At 41.7% G+C, this 18,858-nt stretch overlaps 1 protein-coding gene across 2 annotated transcripts in view; it reads left to right on the top strand.

The window, feature by feature from the left end:
• ZNF475 (zinc finger protein 475) overlaps positions 1 to 16,632 on the top strand; it is a 40,507-nt gene extending 23,875 nt beyond the window's left edge. For both annotated transcript variants that reach the window (XM_084503188.1, XM_084503187.1), the window contains 3 exons: positions 3,416 to 4,305; positions 12,665 to 12,845; positions 16,323 to 16,632. In XM_084503188.1, coding sequence (XP_084359314.1) covers positions 3,628 to 4,305; positions 12,665 to 12,845; positions 16,323 to 16,474 — 1,011 coding nt within the window. In that variant the 5' untranslated portion in view covers positions 3,416 to 3,627 and the 3' untranslated portion in view covers positions 16,475 to 16,632. The remainder of the gene's footprint in view (positions 1 to 3,415; positions 4,306 to 12,664; positions 12,846 to 16,322) is intronic.
• Positions 16,633 to 18,858: the final 2,226 nt, after the last annotated feature.

The raw sequence follows: 18,858 nt of genomic DNA, 5'->3' as shown, positions 1-18,858 counted from the left end.
AAGCTCCGTGACCTTTGTTTTGAGCACTGTGTTTATCTGGTGCAAGGATTGAGCTTGTTCTGTTCTGTGCTGGCGGAGGGGAACAATGACAGCAAGCCAGCTGTGCAGTTTAAGTGGATCTTATGGTCAGATACAGCTGCAGGAGGAGAAGCCATGCTGTCGGTCAGCATCTGTAAGCTGCACATAAACAGGTTCCCCAGATTATCACAGCTACTTCTATATTTTGTCCATTGAACAAACACGGTTGTGTTCTGGCAGCAGGAGGCTTTATGCAATGTGTTCTTCCACAAGGTAAACTCTTCTTTTCATCTGTGAGGTCTCCATGTGGAATTCTTGTTAAGTCAAAAGCAGTAGTGTTGAGGATTCATTGGAAACGGCCAATTTAATCCCCCAGCTAGCACAAGTATGTTTTGTTCAATTCAGTTAAGGAATCCAGCCTTATAAAATGACCTTATAATGGGTTTTGAGGAATTGTTTACATGAGAGATTCAAGAGAGATGAAAAACAGAGTGGGTCACTCTTCAGGAACAGGCTGCATACAGGAAATAGGAAACGTATGTGTCAACTTTGCTTCCAAGTTCCAACACTGACGTGAAAGAAGACATAAAGAAGGCCATTTCAGGGTAGAAGTTTCCATTTGCCTGTGTAGGTTGAATCACACATGGCAGCGAAGAGAAGGCAGCATTACTAAAGCCTGGATAATAATGCTATTGCTGTGCTTTCTGGTTAGGATAAGCTTAAAAGCACAGCACAAGAAGATAAGAGATGTACCGAACTATTTGCACTCTTGTCATTCTGGGTAAAAAGTGAGGCTCCCAGCCTGGTGTTGAACTAGCTGTTGCATTTCAGTTCCTTTTAATTAAATCGATGTCATCCATCAGTGGAACAGGGCCTGTCATTGCAGTTCACGAGATATTTGTTTAAGTATGGTACTCAGTGGAACTGCAGAGGAGATGAATATTTTCCAAAAACTATATGCAATGATCAGCTGTACCTCCCCACTTTATTAAATAACACCATAACATTTTTAGAGGAAAAAAAAACCAACAAAGTTTTATGTTTTGAAAAGAAATTTTAAATCCGAAACCTGATTTACTTCCACATCTTAATTACCGAGCTTGAGAAAATAAGATCTGAACAGCTCATGTGCCTTTTAATTTCACACTGAATTTATAGGAACTTTCCAAATAATAACGGTCAGCTTGGCAGCAATAAATGTAGACCAAATGGTGTAATCCCCACAAGGAAGCATAATTCTGTTATGAAGTATTTACAATAGCAAGCTTGGAAATCCAACAATAGGGCATATTGTTAATGGGTGCTTTACAGCATCTCTTTTTGACTGATTCATTCTTAATTTTAATGGATTCAGTCACCTAACGTTCTTCACGCGGCAGTCAGATCGGTGTCCACTGCTCCTTTAGGAATCCTCTCAGGTAGCAGAAAATTTTCTGAGATAAATCAATGAATAGGACATGCGGCTGCGAGCGTTAATCTTGCGAAGTTCAGAAGTTCCCTGAGCGTAGCTGGACTTTCTGATGCTCCCCTTCCTGTGACCCTCCAGTAACCCTTATCTCCCCTGCCTTCGTGACCCTTTAATGTTTCCCTGGCTCTCCATTCCCTTCATCCTCCTAAAGAGCTTGGCTAATTCCCAACTTGGATTCATCCAGCAGGCCACCCTCCCTGGAAACTCTCCCAGTCTATGAAAGGGCCTTACAGTAGGGTAGCCTCTCGGCTCGTTTGCAGATGTAAACCTCACACACTCAAACCACTCACCTGACTGTGTCATGTACGCTGCCTCACTGACACGGGCAAACCCTCGCAAATTCGTGGTGCAACGTGCTTGGCTGTCTTTAAAGTTAAGATCAGAAAATGTAGACCTTCTAAAAGGAAAACAAGGGAAAAGCTTTGGCATTTGTTGTACTTTAGTAATGTTTTCTACACAGTCACACAACAAAGTTTTTACATTAAGGCAACATTGTTGGTAGGGGCAAAAATTATTTCATTAAAATGTGACTGTACCAATTTGGAGTCAATTAGCTGCCTGAGTACTGTTAATTGTTCCTGTCCGAACTGCTGGTAACCTGTCTCTCTTTGTTTTTAGCATGCTTTTCCATGGGATGTTTCACAGCTAGACACTGTGTAGGCATCAAACAAAAACATTTTTTGATACCTGAGTTAAAAATTTCAGTGCTATAGCTTTGTGTGTCCTTTAACATACATACAAGTGTACTATATATGAACATATGTGTATTATATATGAGTGGATTGTATGAATATCTGATAGCTTCAGATACAAGAGGATGGCACAGCCTTGTGGTTTACTATATTGTTCCACAGACTGCAGTTACCTAATAAAGTGTGAGAGGAGGTGTTAACTCCGAGCGCTAAGTACACTGTCCCTCAGGAATTTTATTTTTAGGAGCTAGCTGCAAAATACTTTTTCACAGAGATGTGTTCCAGTACAAACCACAGACTGGCTCTGATGATCCTCACATCTTCCAATTTGTGTACAAACATATCTGAGGAGATTTTTTAAAAGGAGAAAGTGTGACAAGTGTCCCTGGAATATGGAGCCTTGTGAGTATTTAATCAAGCAGCGTGGATGCAACAGTCTAAGCATCTTTGTATGCCTGGCAAGTCATGTGAACCTGTTGGCAACTCTTTTTTTTTTTTTTTTTCCCACTGTTGCCTATGTTGCCTATGTCCTTAATCTATCCCCAAGAATCTGTTATTGGAGGCTAGAACTGATTCAGGGCTTCTCAGTGCTGTAGACAAAGTTTAAGTTTGTCATCTCAAGGTAACAACAAAACTGTGTCCTCATCCCAGAGTGCAGGAAAATTCATCCCCTCTGTTCAGACCAGGGAGTGATCAAGGAGAGAAGGTTTGTTAACATCTCTCTTGTACTGGGAGACCCAACACTTGAGACACTACCTCACAAGTGCTGAGTGAAGGGGCCTTGTCACTTGCTTCAACCTGCAGACTGGGAAGATTTTCCATGTTAATTAATCACCCTTTGGAGACTGGATGTAGATCTCTCTACTAAGGGACATTTCTCTTGAGGCAGGAAAATCAACTATCAGTATAAGTAGTTTAGAAATTAATGACTGTGTCAGTTCTGCCAGAAATTGGAACTAAAGAATATTGATTATACTCAATAGCACATGTATTTCAAATACTTCCCGTTATGCAAACCTTTCCACTTCCATTTCCTTCATGGCTTTGAACCATCTGAGTCTAGAATTTCAGATTTTCATTGTTCAGGTGATAATTAGGGGTAGTTGGTATTTGATGTTATACGCCTACTATTTAAAAATGTAATAGAGTAGTACAGTCAAGTGATCCTTGTCATAAAGCATTGGTTGTAACCATAGATATAGTATTTATTAACGTGTGCTGACTGAATTTGTTTCAGGATCATGCAAGACCAAAGAGCAAAAGATCAACACACAGAAACCCTCCTTCTCTACTGAAACAGTCACTAGATGCAATTTTCCAGCTTTGAAGGCTCTAGTACATTCCAGCCCACGAAACTGAATTGAGGAGATGGAGGACCACGCTGAATAATAGGCTTTCTCAAGTCCTTTATGGGTAGAAGAGAGAGAACTTTCTTGAAACGTATTCTTGATGGAAGCAAATGTCAATAAAAAGAATCTGAACAAAACTAGTGACACTCTGCCAAGTGCTGGGGACAGCCCTGCTAGTGTCTCTGCCCTCTTGCCTTCTGAGCAGGTTGCACCATCAAATGTGACGGATATTCCCCGAATTTTGCCAGAAGTACCTCTAGAAGCTGGATCCCAGAGAAGGCAGCCAGGCACTGCAATAATATCAAAGCAGCCAGACTCTTCAAACATGTCTAAGATGCCACTGAGTCGACCGGTCATCCCTCCACGGAGACCTTGCTTCAGGGTATGCTATATCTGTGGCAAAGAATTTGGGTCACAGTCCATCTCTATACATGAACCCCAGTGCTTAGAGAAGTGGCGTATTGAAAACGATCAGCTACCAAGACATCTGAGAAGACCAGAGCCTCGGAGACCTGAGGCCCTTACTGGTGGTTCCTGCGTGCTTACAGCTGATAATGAAGCAGCTTATCAGAGCGCTCAAGCCCAGCTTCTGCCCTGTGGAAATTGTGGCCGGACCTTCCTTCCAGACCGTCTCATTGTGCACCAGAGGAGCTGCAAAGGAAATGGCAGCGGTGTGGGGTTGCCAGGGGCTAACCCCCATAAATCTGGCTCAGCAAGAGAAGATCCCTGTAAGGCCAGTCAGAGAAAGAGCGGGGCTGCACCAGCCACATTAGAGAAGGTAAATTGCTAAAGCACACGTTGTGTGAACGGGTGTGGATGTGCTTTGTTGCAGGAGAGACTGAGTTCTTATCTAAATTCGGAATCGCTTTCTTTCAGAAGAATCTTTTGGCTCTGTGCAAATGCTTCTTCGCTGAATAGCAGGCAAAGCTGAGGGGGCTATTGTTTGAATAAAGAAAACTACTTACTCCTATTTCTTTTGATTTTTCTGTGTAAGAGAGTGGTTTGGTACGTGTACTCTGTACTCCTATGAGAGTTATGTTCCCAAAGGGGACCTTTATGTGCTATAGTTTATTAGGATAATCTGTTCAGCAGCTTAGGCAAGCTTTGAATGTTGTACGTTTTAGTAGATATTAGGCCCTTTTATTTAGTTAACCTGAAATGCAATTCTTCATTGTTCTGTAAGCGCTACAGTGAATTTCATTTTTTGCCATTATTCTTAACCTTGGCTTGAAATATGAATTTACTGAGGACTGCATGTTCAAAGGCAGCAGAGTATAGCAACAAAATAAATAAGACTGCACATTTCTTTCCACTGAATTTGATTCCAGATCAAAAAAAAAAAAAAAAAAAAAGCTGATTCACATGACCCAAAAGCTACACAAAGTTTTGGAAAATGGCGTATTTTTTCCTGCGTTTGTTTCAGCACAAGTTGTCTTTTTGGCTAGGAATGTTTTAAAAAGATAGATGTCTAAATTTAGGCCTGGTGTCAAAAATAAATATCTTGATGTTTCTTCTCAGTGGGATTTGGACTCTAGGTTGCCTATCTGACTTCTGAAAATGGCCTTCAGCTGTCTCAGTCACCAAAAGAATGAAGGAATGCAGTGCTATGCAGAGCACTTCTAAAAAGGTTTTAAAAGTTGAAGCATGGTCTTCCCCAATTCTCTAGCTGCTAAAAGTAATTGAGTTGATTGAGGCAATGGCAAATATGGGGATAAAAATGTGAGGCATTTCAATATTAAGCTGTTTGAGGCCCCTGACTGATAGATAATAGCAAATTATGTCCACACCGCAGGTCTTTTATTGGCTGGTTTCATATAGTGCGAAGTGCTGCACAGGTACACCTACAGCTGTAGGAAAGGAGAAGCTCTCTTTGCCTTCCAATGCATTGTACTATTTACTGGAGAACCATTTACCAAATGCGTTGCTTTAAGGTGATTGTGCAATGAAAGGCGTGGGTGTGAGGCCAAGAGTTTGTCCACCGTGTGCAATTCTGTATGTTTAAAAAAGGGGGAAGTGGTTGTATGAGGAAAAATGTCCATAGTTATAGTGACACACAAAAACAAGTTTAGCATGTGGTTTGGCATTGAGAGTGACTCTGTAAAAACGCTGCCCTCTTGCACAACGTCGGCTCCCTGTGTGGATTCTCTCACATCTGCTGACTTGTTGAACAACAACATTATTGCCGCTTTTTACTTCTGTGAGCTCTGCAGAGCCAGAATGAAATGTGTTCCAATCTGTTCTTCCCTGTGTGTGAACAGCAGTTTTCCTCATTTACTTCCAATCAGTAAGTTTTTCAGTTGCAGCCCTACTAATGAGGCCATACAGTTCGCGGTTTGTAATTGACTCTGAAGGACTTCACAGCTATTGATGACTTTCAAGAAGGCAAGATGTTTTTTCTCTCTTTGTACTCAATATAAATAATATTTTTCAAGCTGTCCGTCTGTACAGAGGTACACTTTCAAAGCAGAGAGGGGTATGGAAAGAGTGAAAGAAACATCCTGTGATTGCAATGGCTGTTCAGGATCAGAAGACTTCTTCTAAGAAGTAGCCAAAGAAAGCATCTCTTCCATTGATTTAAACTCTCTGTGTGAGGGTCTCCACCTCCAGTTCAAATTTTTGAAAAGCCCACACATCAAAGGATGTTGAGAAGCACTAATCTCATGGAGGGGCAGCTGATTCACTGTGAGCACAGACAAGGTCTGGGTCCTGTGTACAGTCTTCATCTTTTTCCAGCAAATGGTTTTAATTTGCTTGCTCTAACAGCTATTCAGCTGCTTATTAATTCTATTAAAATATACTGCTGGTGGAATGAAATGGCAGTTTGCTTTGGTTCTGGCAGGAATTACATCAGTTACCCCTGATTAATGAAGGGTTATAGTTAAAGCAGCTTCCAACCCTGTTTGCTGTAGGCTGATGTAAATTCACACAGTGCTTATGGTGGCTCATGAGGGAAGGAGTCACGGTGAGCTTATAGAGAGACTTTGCAAGCTTCTTGGAGGAGAAAAACATTTGGGGAGGTCCATGTTTCTCTTAACAGACCTAGCCAATGTGACAGTAAATTATTTACACACCTCTTTTAAAATCCTAATTCAGCGAAACATCAGAGGGGAGGAATAACTGAAAACAAAGATGAACAAACAAAAACCAACTGAGTCTGTAATACTGTGAATGCAATCAAAGAATCAAAGAATGGTTTGGGTTGGAAGACCAGCCGGTTCCAACCCCCTTGCTGTGGGCAGGGACACCTTCAGGACCAGGTTGCCCAAAGCCCCATCCAGCCTGGCCTTGAAGACCTCCAGGGATGGGGCATCCACAGCTTCTCTGGGCAGCCTGTGCCAGGGCCTCACTGCCCTCATAGAAAGGAATTTCTTCCTCATGCCTAACCTAAATCTATGGTCTTTCAGTTTAAAGCCATTACTCTTTCTCCTATAACCGTACTCCCTAACAGAGTCCCTCCCCAGCTTTCCTGTGGGACCCCTTTATGTACTGGAAGGCCGCTGTAAGGTCTCCCCTTCATGAGGTTCACCCAGGCCCACCTCTTGGCCTGCCCAGGTCCCTCTGGCTGGCATCCCTTCCTGCCAGCACGTCAACCACAGCACACAGCTCGGTGGCATTGGCAAACCCGCACTGTCCATGTCACCAGCAAAGACATTGCACAGCACAGGTCCCAGTACTGACTGCTGGGGAACACCGCTCATCACTGACCTCCACCTGGACACAGAGCTGTTGACCACAATCCTTTGAGAGCAGCCATCCAGCCAAGTCCTTACCCACCAAGTGGCCCAACCATCACATCCATGTATCTCCAATTTAGAGACAAGGATATCATGGAGGACAGCGTCAAATGCTTTGCACAAGTCCAGAGAGACAATGTCAGTTGCTCTTCCCCTATCCATCAATGCTGTAACTCCACTGTAGAAGGCTTCCACATTTGTCAGGCACGATCTGCCCTTAGCAAAGACATGTTGGCTGTCACCAATCACCTCCTTATTTTCCATGTGCCTTAGCACAGTTTCCAGAAGGATCTGTTCCCTCATCTTGGCAGGCACAGAGGTGAGACTGACCAGCCTGTAGTTCCCTGTGTCTTTGTTTTTTCCCATTTGCCTCGTCAGCCACTCTTGCATGACCTGCATGCTCCTGGTGGGTCTCTGCACTCCCATGGGCCTCCCCTGGCCAGCTGCAGGTACTTTTGTCTGACTGTAATCTTTCCATTAGCAAGTGCAGGATCAGCCAGACCAATACTTACCAACAAACTCTTGCTCAGTTTGGTGTTAAATGCCTTTGGTGCTGGACACTCAACAGCCTCCTTAAGACGTCGCCTCTATCCTTGCTCTGCGAATATATGAACATGTCTGAGTTAGTCAAGTCTGACTACGTAAAACAAACAACAGCCTACGCTTCACAGAGTCTCAAACACCACGTCAGCTCAGAAATCCTATTTCTTGCATACCGCTGGGATTCTGCTCTGATACCTTAGGCAATGGAAATGATGTCTGGAACCATTGAAACTCAGACTTGTGGTAGAGCAGAATGTGTTTTTTTTTTTTTTTATTCTTGCATAGACCAAAATGTGTGCTCCTGCCTCTGTAAGTGCGTATTAATGACTTCCTGTGGGTATATGTTTTACAGGTTTTTGGACAACACATGGTGATAACATTGAGCCTAAAATCCTATCAGATGTGTCACTAGCGTCTGGTGCTGCCATCTGCTGTTTTCTTCTTATCGTGTTTACCTAAAAATACAATTTTCGTGTTCTCCCGTTACTGTAATTCATTTTAATACAAGATAAGTCTTGCAAACTTGTTTAATAACAAAATGTTGATGTTGTATCTTCCTCTAACATAAAGTCATCTACTCACTTTGTACAATGAAAACACCTTCAGCAGCCCTGTAATTCAAAGGAGGGTGGGAAATGACAGACTTTGTCTCAATTGTGGCAGTTCTTGATATCTTCTTAGGTGAGTACCGGCGAATGTGCTGGCAAACACAGAAAGTAGGTGAGAATAGTCAGTGAAATAATTTTTTGAATTCAATTTAGTGCATATTGTCACTGCTAGTGATTGAAGTTCCTGCCTTTCTACTTTTACACAAGTGCTGTGTTCATTATACTGATATATATATATATATATATATTTATATATATATATATTTTTTTCAAAGGTAGCACATCAGGATTAAAATGGGATATTCTGCTGATTCCAGTAGGGTAACATCTTTCATAACCTGCATCACCAGGCAGAATTACCTTGTTGTTCAAGGTCGTTTTATACCTTGGAACCCAAGCAGTCCTGACATCAGCCTGCTGTTGTGGTGGGGCAGAGGCTGTGAAATGCTCCTTTGGATGGTCTGGAGAGCTGCTCCACAGGTTGCCTCTGCCCCTGGTGCAAAATGCCTCTTGCTTTTCAGAGAGGAATGTCTGGAAAAGGCTGCTGCTTTCATACAGCCTGATGCCATTATGAAGTGCTTATGCCAATCTTTTTTCTGAACCTCTCTCTGTTCCTTGGGCAAGTCAAGCCTATGATGAGAGCTGTGGCCGAGAGCTGGAGGCCTCCCCTCCTCCCATTAAAATACATGGACAATTAAACAAATAACAAGTGGGAGGTGACTTTCTTTCCTGGATGACAAATATTTATGGAGGGGAGCTTGGGAGCCAGTCTTGTTGGATATGCTTAAGAAGAAATTAAAAGCTTTGTTCAGTATGGGAAGGTTTGACCTCATGTAACACCAGAACAGCAGCCTGGGGCTAACCTCAAGTAATGTCAGGTCTATTGAAAACACACCATTTTGTAGCACTCTGAGTAAAATGACTTCATTCATGGTAACACAGGCACACTTAGCAGTCATGGAGAAGAAAGAAAATACTGAGGCACCAAAGGAAAGCCTAACTGCACCATGAGGTATTTGTAGGTATTTTTATAAGAACACATGTCCTCAGGAACAGACCTTTCCTACCACCCTTTTCAAAAGTGAAAAACAAAGCAGGGAGCCGACAGCCCAGCCACTGGCCTGTGAGTAGTTTGGGTTGGAAAATTGTGGTGATTCCAAAAATAGTTTAGTTTCAAACTGCAGGCCTCCAGATGTGACATTTGGGGTAGGCATACTCTGAAGAGAAAAAGAAATGAAGGATAAATACGATCAGCTGTAGAAATTCCAAATAAAGCATATCATACCTAGGATTCCACAGTTAAGCAATGAATGAGCTATTACTACAACTGTCGTAATATTGTAGTATTCTTCTTCAGGTTTTTGGTGGGGTTCTCTTTTTTTTTTTTTGAGGGGGGAGGAGGGGATCGTTGCCTTGTTTTGTTTTACCGTGTGTGCGTTTGCAGAGAAGGATTTGTGTATGTAATGTGTAGGTGATGGTTCAGACTCACTACATTTCTGGAAGAAGTCATTCCATCCTTACAGTGATCTGATTCCTTTGAATTAATTTTGGTTCATGCTATTGTTTCTGCAGTTTTTAATTGTGAAAGTTACAAAACAGATACATTCTGTTCTTCAGCAGATTTCTTAATCATTTTTCTCACCAAATAGGATTTAGCATTGAATCAGTCTCAACTGACAAGCTTGGAAAAGAGAATCCTCTATTTAGCTGCAGGCCTGATTTTGTTCACTGGCACCTTAAAACCCACCTATTAACTCTGTCAGGATCTGGAGGGATCACAGGATTGCTCATTCAGTCTTTCGGTTTTCAGGTGAGACTATCAGAAAGACCATCTTGGTGAGCTGTGGAAATGTATCCAGGTTGCACTGGACTCAGTTTTGTCCTGTGGGTCTGTGGCAGCTGCTCAGCAGTGAGACATTGCAATCGCTTTAGTGCAAGAGTAACTGGTTTGAGTGAAGCAGTCAGAGATAATAGGCTATCCACAATCACTAGGGAAATATTTTTAAGATAGAAAACACTTGATTTCAACAGTGATTTTCAATGTTTCTTTTAAATTTATTGTGAATATTTAAGTGCTTTTTCAGCTGGGTCATATCAGGACTTTAAGTCTTCTTGAAGCTACACATTTGTTTTTATTATAATACTCTATACAGTGGAAACGATTCCAACAGTGCAGGCCAGGCAAGCTTGATTTCCATTTTTGTTCTAGGATTGCTTTTTACCATCCTGGTACCATAAAAAGCATCCCTACGTAATGAATGTAAGTCAAATTGATCTGTCCCACTTTATATCCAGTAAATCAGCTGTTTTACTGAACAGCAGGAACATAGCTAATGGAAACTAGGCAAGAAAACATGCTCCTGGTGTTCTTACAATTAGCGCTCTTTTTTAGAAAACTGTTTCTAAAACACTGTAAACATGCATATAACAAACATGCGCACTGCAATGAGTCCTCTAACCCCAACAGTTTGTGCTACAGTGTCCTCATGTACAGCTCTTCAGAGCCTGCAGAGAACCACTCACTGTCTCTGTCAGGACCCAGATTCGTATCTCCAAGTCAGACAAGAGCTAGGTGAAGAGCTGAAGTAAGGAGCTTGGTGAAAGCTGATAAAGAAAAGTTAAAGGGCACTCTTAAATCAGCAGTCGCTATATTCAGCTGTGAATAGAAAGAGACGCTTATGCATTCATATTTCAATTACCTTGTTACCAAAGATGACTAAGGAAATTGCATTTGAAAGTTAAGAAGATGAGAAAGTACTCAGATTGCCTGTCTTTGGGTAAGTTATATTTCATTTCTATGTGAGAATTTCCCAGACAAAGCCCAACTTTTCCCAGCAAAAATACGCTTTGTAGAGTAGTATTTCTTCATGTAATTGAGTTTACATGTGTGTTACAGGAAAGAAAGATGCAGATTATTCTCTAATGACATTTTCAGACTGTAGCATAAATGTGAGAAGAGCTGCCCAAACTTTCTTGAGTACACTGATGGGCTGAGAGAGGGAGTCATAAATACTGGAATTGGTTATGCTTTGTCTTACACGGAGGAAAAAACGAAATCCCCACCTCCCTTGTTTGAGTGAGAAAGGCCTCCCGTGTTTGCTCTGGCACGCTCTCCCCCTACCTTTAAGAGGACAGGGAGTAGGTTGTCTCTTACTGGCATTTTGCAGGCAGGAGTGAAGGAAACAGTGAGAGCTGCAAGAACCCTCGCTGTGTCTCGAAGTCCTGTCTCTGCAGCACATTTCTCCTTCACACTACTCCTGAAGCAGGGCTGGTGCTGACACCACGCCTAGCACAGGACGTGCCTAAAGACACAGTCAAGTCCATAATCTGCAATACCACAGTAATTATATATTTTTCAAGCTTCGAACGTGTATTTGTGGGCCTTGGGTTTGAGGAATTTTTTTTTCTTTTTTTTCTTTTTATTGAGCTATTTTTTTTTCCTGCAAACAAAAGCAGGTCTGCAGTGCAGAAACAATGACTTGCTTGGAGCCTAGCTCTGCCCTCTTTGAAATCACTGGCAAAATTCACACTGAGGTCTTTGGGATAAACAAGAAACAGTTCCTTTTTTCTCCCAATACTGAAATACCCTGGATCGGTTTTAATCCTTCAAAGCCAAAAATTCCACCAGCTAACTGATCTGTAATAGAAGTAACACAGTGTGAGGGACCAGAATCACAAGCCTGAGGCAGCTGCCTTCACTGTCCAGCTTAAAGGAGATGCTAAGGCCAGACATGATGCTTGAATGGGGGCTTTCTGCTACTGGATGCGCATCTCAGCAGTTCAGCTGAGGAAGCTTCTGTTGCTGCTGGCCATGCTACTTCTGTTTGATAGATTAAAAAAAAAAAAAAAAAGGCTTTGATGTTTAAAATGGTTACTGTGCTGCAGCAATCCGATCAAGCAGAAGGGTTGTTTCTGCAAGTGAAGAGTCAGCATTTCCATGAATGTGGCGTTGGGAAATAAAAGAGCTAAAATCTATGTAGCTAAGTATTAACCAGGTGACACACACGAATTTTCAGCCCAATATCTGCAGAAGGAGCCTACCTGTTCCAAATGGCCAGTTTATGAGGCAATGTCCCCCCTCCAAGCTCCAGGACTGAATCCAGAGGTAACAAAACTGACAGAAACATGCACACCGAGTTCACATGTATGAACCAGTTTCTTAACATACACACTTGTTTTCATTCAAAGTTGTTCTGATTCAAAATTAGTGTTGAAAACACTGCTTATCCTTCTTTACTATTGCCATTTGCAGGCACGAGTGGTAAGACGGCCACCAACAGTGATTTGTTACATATGTGGCCGTGAGTACGGAACAACGTCCATCAGCATCCATGAGCCACAGTGCCTGAAGAAATGGCACCAAGAGAATGACATGCTACCCAAGCGCTTGAGGAGGCCAGAGCCCAAAAAGCCTGAAGTCAATCCCATACAAGGTAAGCTACAGACCAAGCAGGAAACAAGGGGAAGGAAGTGGGAAGAAGAAGAAAAAAAAAATAAAAAAAAATTAAGCACTAGTTTAGCAGTTTGCAGCTACTTCTTTCCTCCAGTTAGTCTGAAGGGAAGGTAGTTATCACGGCTTGCTTTAAGCTTCCTGTTAATTATCCTGTTCTCTTTGTATGCTCCATCCAGGAGAAATAAAAGTAGTCATTGCTTTGTGGGACGTGCCTCTTGGGATGGTGCTCTTTTTGTGTCAGTATATTCTGAATCAAAACACAAAAATATTAGCAACCTGCTTCACCACTACATCATTACTTTTTGAGTTCTTTCAAAACTGCAGAAATGCATATTTCAAAATGAGCAGCAGGATCCAAGAATAATGTGCAGACTAGACGCATACAGTCGTTAAAATAAAATATCCGTCAGGCAGCATTGGGACTGGTAGTTCAACCAGGTTTTACACCTGTGCTGTTAGCTGTAAAAAAGGCACAGCACTAGCACTTACCCAAAGGTAAATAGTAGGTGACCTTGGAAATAGGAGTTGTGTGGTGAAATAAGAAATACAATTCAAATGGATGAGGAATGGTAGAAAAAAAAGGTATTTTTAAACACTGCATAAATATATATACTGTAGTTTTATGTTTTTGTTAAAATACCTGTATTTTAAAAATGCAGTGTCTTCTGCAGTGAACATCCAGTGGATGTCATTGGTTCCTTTTTATTTACAAGCCTGAGAAGATTACTTTGTGATACAGTGTGATATAAACATACTGGGAAAAATACGTGTAGTATAAGAAGAGCATTCTCTTTCTGCTGAGTATGTGTATTTGTGCTTTGGGTTCTGTTTTGTAAGAGGCCTAGATCCCGCTTCTTCAAATCAGTGAAACAGCTGATCCCCAGGACCTCACAGAGCTGGGCTCCTCCGTGTATCCCAGAGGTGTGTGCTCATGGCAGGACCAAAATGAAATCTTATCTGTGCTTTGCCTGGAAGCTGCTCCCAAGACCTCTCCATTCCCACATAAAGTTATTTCAGTTCAGCTGGATGCTTTCCCTGGGCCTGCCAGCTGTTCTGAGATACTTTGTGCCAGGTTTGGACCACTTGCTCACAGGCAGTTAATTCACCCACTTTTTATTTTTACTCTCCATGATTTCCCACAGTTTCCTTTAATGTCTGGAAAAATAGATAACTTCTCCTCCAGTTCTCTGGGAAAGAGCCATACACTAGATCAGTTTACAGCAGTACAAAGAAATATGTCCCCAGAAGACACACACAGAAGAAAGCAGGACCGGTGAGAACACTCATCATCTGTACAAAACAGTTACAGCTCAAAGAGGATCAAATTGAGGCTTGGTTAACAGATGCCAAGCAGCAAAGTTGAATCTGCAGGAAAAGATAGGTTCAAAAGACATTTCAATTGTATTTGCTGTTTTTGTTGTTAGGCTTTTTTTAATTACACATGTTATGTGGTAAGAAAGATGGAGAAAATGAGAATTCCATCTGAAAGAGGAGGATGCAAAAGGACAATTCAGGTTATTTTGAAATATGCTATTCTTATTTTGAGGGAGTGGAAGCAGAAAGACAACTGTTCTTTGAGAGAACAATCCAGCATAAGGCTCCCAGATATGAATCAGAAAATTGTCTCATTTGTGCAATGAGTCATATCAGGCGCCACGCATCTCCTATGAGGTGCTGTGTGCCCACAGCTCCCCAGGGGGCACTGACCTGCTTCCAGCATCTGTCCCTAAATGCTTGCTGATGCAAGTCTGATCAGTTCTGTAGCTTGAGCTAAATCTGTTCCCCCTGCGGTTGCCTCATGCTCCTGGCCTCGAGAAAATAATCTGTGTTGTTCTTTTTCCATAAGACTTACTCTCGATCATCTGGTAAATGCTATAACTGACCTTCAGACCACATACACGTACTGCATGTCTCTCAGTTTTGCAGTTTAAGTAGGAGGAGTTACCCCTGTTGTTGAATGGAACTGTCAGTGTTCAAAAAAAGCTCAGAAATATTAACTGCTTACATAAAACTTTTTATAACTTACATAAATCTTTTTCTGAAAACTCAAGTGTCACGGGAAGACAACCACTGCCCTGATTACACAGTGTTTTGTTTGTGGAATGCCTAACACATGCCTGCAAGGAGAAAGTCATTTTTCTTTCTTTCCTTCTTTCTTTCTTTCTCTCTCTCTTTCCCTTTCTCTCTCTCTTTTTTTTTTTTAATATATTCAATAAACTTTCCGAAGTACAGAAAATACACATTCATTTCCTGCAAGCAAAAGGGGTATTTGTCTCAGCCAAGAAAAGAAACTTTACTTGGTTGCTCTTCTAACAAAAAGAACATTAGGAACAGGCATATTAAGAGATCTAAGGCTTATTGTGGTTATGTGAACCATTGGATATGAATCATATTAAAACTGTATGGGCCTTTAATGAAGAGCTCTATCATGTGCCAATGACACAAACCATGGAATATTTTTAAATGCACAAATCCTTTTCTTTTAAGATTGTGTGCTGCTAAGAGTTCAAAGACGAAAACTTTTTTTAGTCTTTTTCTGTATTGTCACACTTTTTGGAAAGGGTGAATCAAACATCTTCACATCAAACCATGCAGATCTTTTTCTTCATGAACTCCAAATGAAAACTCTAAGATCTAAGTTCAGGTACTAAGCAACCTACCTTTTGGAAATCCATTTGTAGCAACACTGTGCAAGGCCATTTCAAGATGGAAGTAAACAAGATTTTTTTTTATAATGAAATACAATCTTGAAAATACATCTGAGGTGGATGTTTAAAGAATGCTCCTGAGCTTTGAGCAGTCACTCTTCCTGCAAAGGAAAATAACTGAGGGTAAGTCTGGGTTAGTGTTTAGATGACAATAGGTACATCAGTGCAATGACCTCACTGGAAGTTGTGGCTATGGAGAGCTGTAGGTTTTGTCTGTAAGGTTACAGGCTTACCTAAGCTTTACTCCAGTTATTGGCAAAACCAGCACAGGCTTCAATGAAAGAAAATTGACCCCCCTGCCCACAGCAGTACAAAGAGCGTATTCTCAAGTACGATACACTCCCCCTCATTGCCATGGTCAGATAACACATGCTTATTAAACAGAATTTGAAGTAAAGCCAAAAAGTGAAACTTGCTGATAATAGTATGTATGCAAAGATGTTAATAATTAGTAGAGAATGCATATCATAACACACAGCATGATGTTTTCTCTGTAGTCTCATACAATACAGAATGATTCAGTTTGAAGTTAATTTAATTCAACCCCTGGGACAAAAAGCAGAGTCTTTTTTTATATATCTTTTACTCTTTTACTTCTTTCTTTCCTTTCTTTTTCATTTGCAAAAGCAATATGGTTTGGTTAAACTGAAAGGCTCAGTCAACAGGTATTTCCTGAAAATATTTTCCATAAAGAGTTGAATGTGGGTCTCCAGAATGAAAACTGATACTTTCTTTTTTTAATTTTCCAGCCAAAGGTTTCTATGATCTTGATGCTTTAAATGAGGCTGCCTGGATCAGCGCCCAGAACCAGCTAGTTCCATGTGATATTTGTGGGCGTACTTTCCTTCCAGACAGACTGATTGTACACCAGAAGTCCTGTAAACCGAAACCTACAACATGAAGTGGATGTGACACACATACATACATACGCATGCATGTACCCCCCCACCCCAATTGACCCCCTGTGTGTGTAGGCATGAAGGCGCACTCATGCACCTGTACCTTTCAACCAAACTACAGGAGAAATAAAATCCAGCTGGAGAGCCATGGGCATAAAAACTGTGGTGCGCTGTTAAATCGCATGATCCAAAAGTTTCCAGAGTAAAACCAGCAGTTGCTACTGCAGGGTAATGTCAAATACAGTGATACTGAGCCCAGCAGTAGCAAATATGCTTCCTCATTTTGGATTTTCAGGTAGCATCACCTTGAAAACACAGTTTGAGAGGGATGGCATAGAGAATGCTTGAAAGTAATTTTAAATACCACCTTCTCACTGTGCTTTCCTTCCTCTTCTGGAAGGATCCTCCCAGGTTGTTTTGTATTTGCTGTGCTGCCCTCATCACTTTTGATCAAATGCAACATGTACAGGGCAGGGCATCTGCCCTGCTCCTTTCACAGCCTTTTGGATTTAGCTAGCTGGGCCTTTGTAAGAACTTTTACCTTCTGCATGTGGTTCCTGACTCATATGCCGTGTTTTGGTATTCAGCAAGGGACAGAGAGAAATGAGCCATAGCTGCAGGAGGTTTCTCACTAAAGAGATTCCCAAGAGATTATCCTGCAGGGATCCATCTTCTGGTCTTGCTTTTCAGCAGATCTGCGAGACTGGGAGAGATGGCTTCCTGTCAGGAGCTTCCTTGTCAACAGGCACATTTGGCTACAAGCGCTGCTTTCAGTGAATGCACCTACTGCTTCAGAAACTGAAACTTCAGAAAACTTTTCGGAAATCTTTTATTTTTGATGAGGACTGAATTTTCAGTGGAAGCAAAACCAAGTGATGCTGGTCAGGAAAATTCTTTTTAAATAATCATCTCAATTTTTCTTCTCCTTCCATCAAAGACTTGTCTAGTCAGTGTAGGGACCTCCAGCTGAACTTGGCTAATCAAAGAACCCAAGTAGCTCCATTGTTGTTGGGCTTTGTCTGTTTTTTTCTTTTTTTCTTCCTTTTTTTTTTTTTTTATTTTCTTTTTTTCCCCTGTCATCAGTCACAAGGCAGTTCACTGACTCCAAACAGAGCTTAAATCCATGCAGCACCCCAGCGCTCATACCCTTGTGGGGCAGTGCAGCTCCTGAAGCCTGTGACTGCCACGGATGAAACATCCCCATACAAAGGGATCCATCTATGTGGCAGAAGCAGAGGCTGGCTCGTTTAGAAAGCACCCCAAAAGGGCACTCTTCTTGGATCACTTCTTGTTTAAGAATGATACCAAAAGTGGGATTTGCCCTTAGCTAGATTAACCAATCATGCCAAAAGTCATATGTTCGAGGACCACATCTTTCTCATGAACCTGATAAAACATACTCTTATGTCAGTCCAAAAGAAGCGTGGTGTGTCTGGTGGATGGAATAAGATACCCCACTCTCTGTGCTCAATGTGACCATAACTGTGTCAGTATGGGCAAAAAGGTTTGAATGTGTTCCTTTGAGAAACACTGTTATGTTACATAGCAGAATCAGTGCCAAAACATGTCAGTGAATAGGTTAAACACGAAGGAAGTAATACTCACTTTAACAAGGTACAGCAGAGAGCACTTTTCATTGTTGCTTTAGTTTGAAGTTTTTTATTAAGTAGTCAGTGAGGTTATTCAAAAGGTATGACAAAATCCAGTACAAGTTGTTAACCACCAGTATGGGCTTCCTGATACCATGAAGTAAACTTTATCTTATGTCTGTTTTCACCTCCAGGCTTAAAGCCCTAGAGGTATCTCTTACGTACTGTGTGACCAGCAGGGCTTTTCCCCGTGTTCACACTGCACTTACACAAATCAGATTAAGTGTTAAATATCATGGACGTCCTCAAACACACTAAATGAAATATGGGTACCAGCTTTTTCTCTTCCAAGCCGTCAAGCTGTGTGACTTGTGATGTAAGTGAAATGAGGAGTAATGTCATTATCCAGTTACCAAGAGGAACACTCTTGGCTCAAGCCCTGGAGGGCTGTTAATTCAGACTGGGAGAGATACCAGCATTCTTTGGTGAAAATAATTTCCAGGACAATCAATGGCACCTCAGCAGCCCTTTCATCTACAGGATGAAAACCGTATTGTTTGAAGATACTTGTCTTCAGAAGTCAAGGCTCAGTTTCTGCTCTGCAGCGCAAAACTGTGCAAACCCTGCAGATCCATCCTCGTTAGCATCTCCAGCGTGAGGAGAGCCACCAGTGGAGCTGGGCCGGGACCATCCCTGCGCCGTCTGCCTGGGAGAAGGCAAGTGACCTGAGGAGACTCAAGGAGACTCAAGGAGACTCAAGGAGACTCAAGGAGACTCAAGGAGAGGAGACTCAAGGA

This window comes from Aythya ferina (genome assembly GCF_964211825.1).
Source record: "Aythya ferina genome assembly, chromosome: Z".
In the NCBI taxonomy this organism is placed as follows: Eukaryota; Metazoa; Chordata; class Aves; order Anseriformes; family Anatidae; genus Aythya; species Aythya ferina.
Note: the sequence above shows the minus strand (reverse complement) of the source record. Positions and strands in the feature narration are given on the sequence as shown.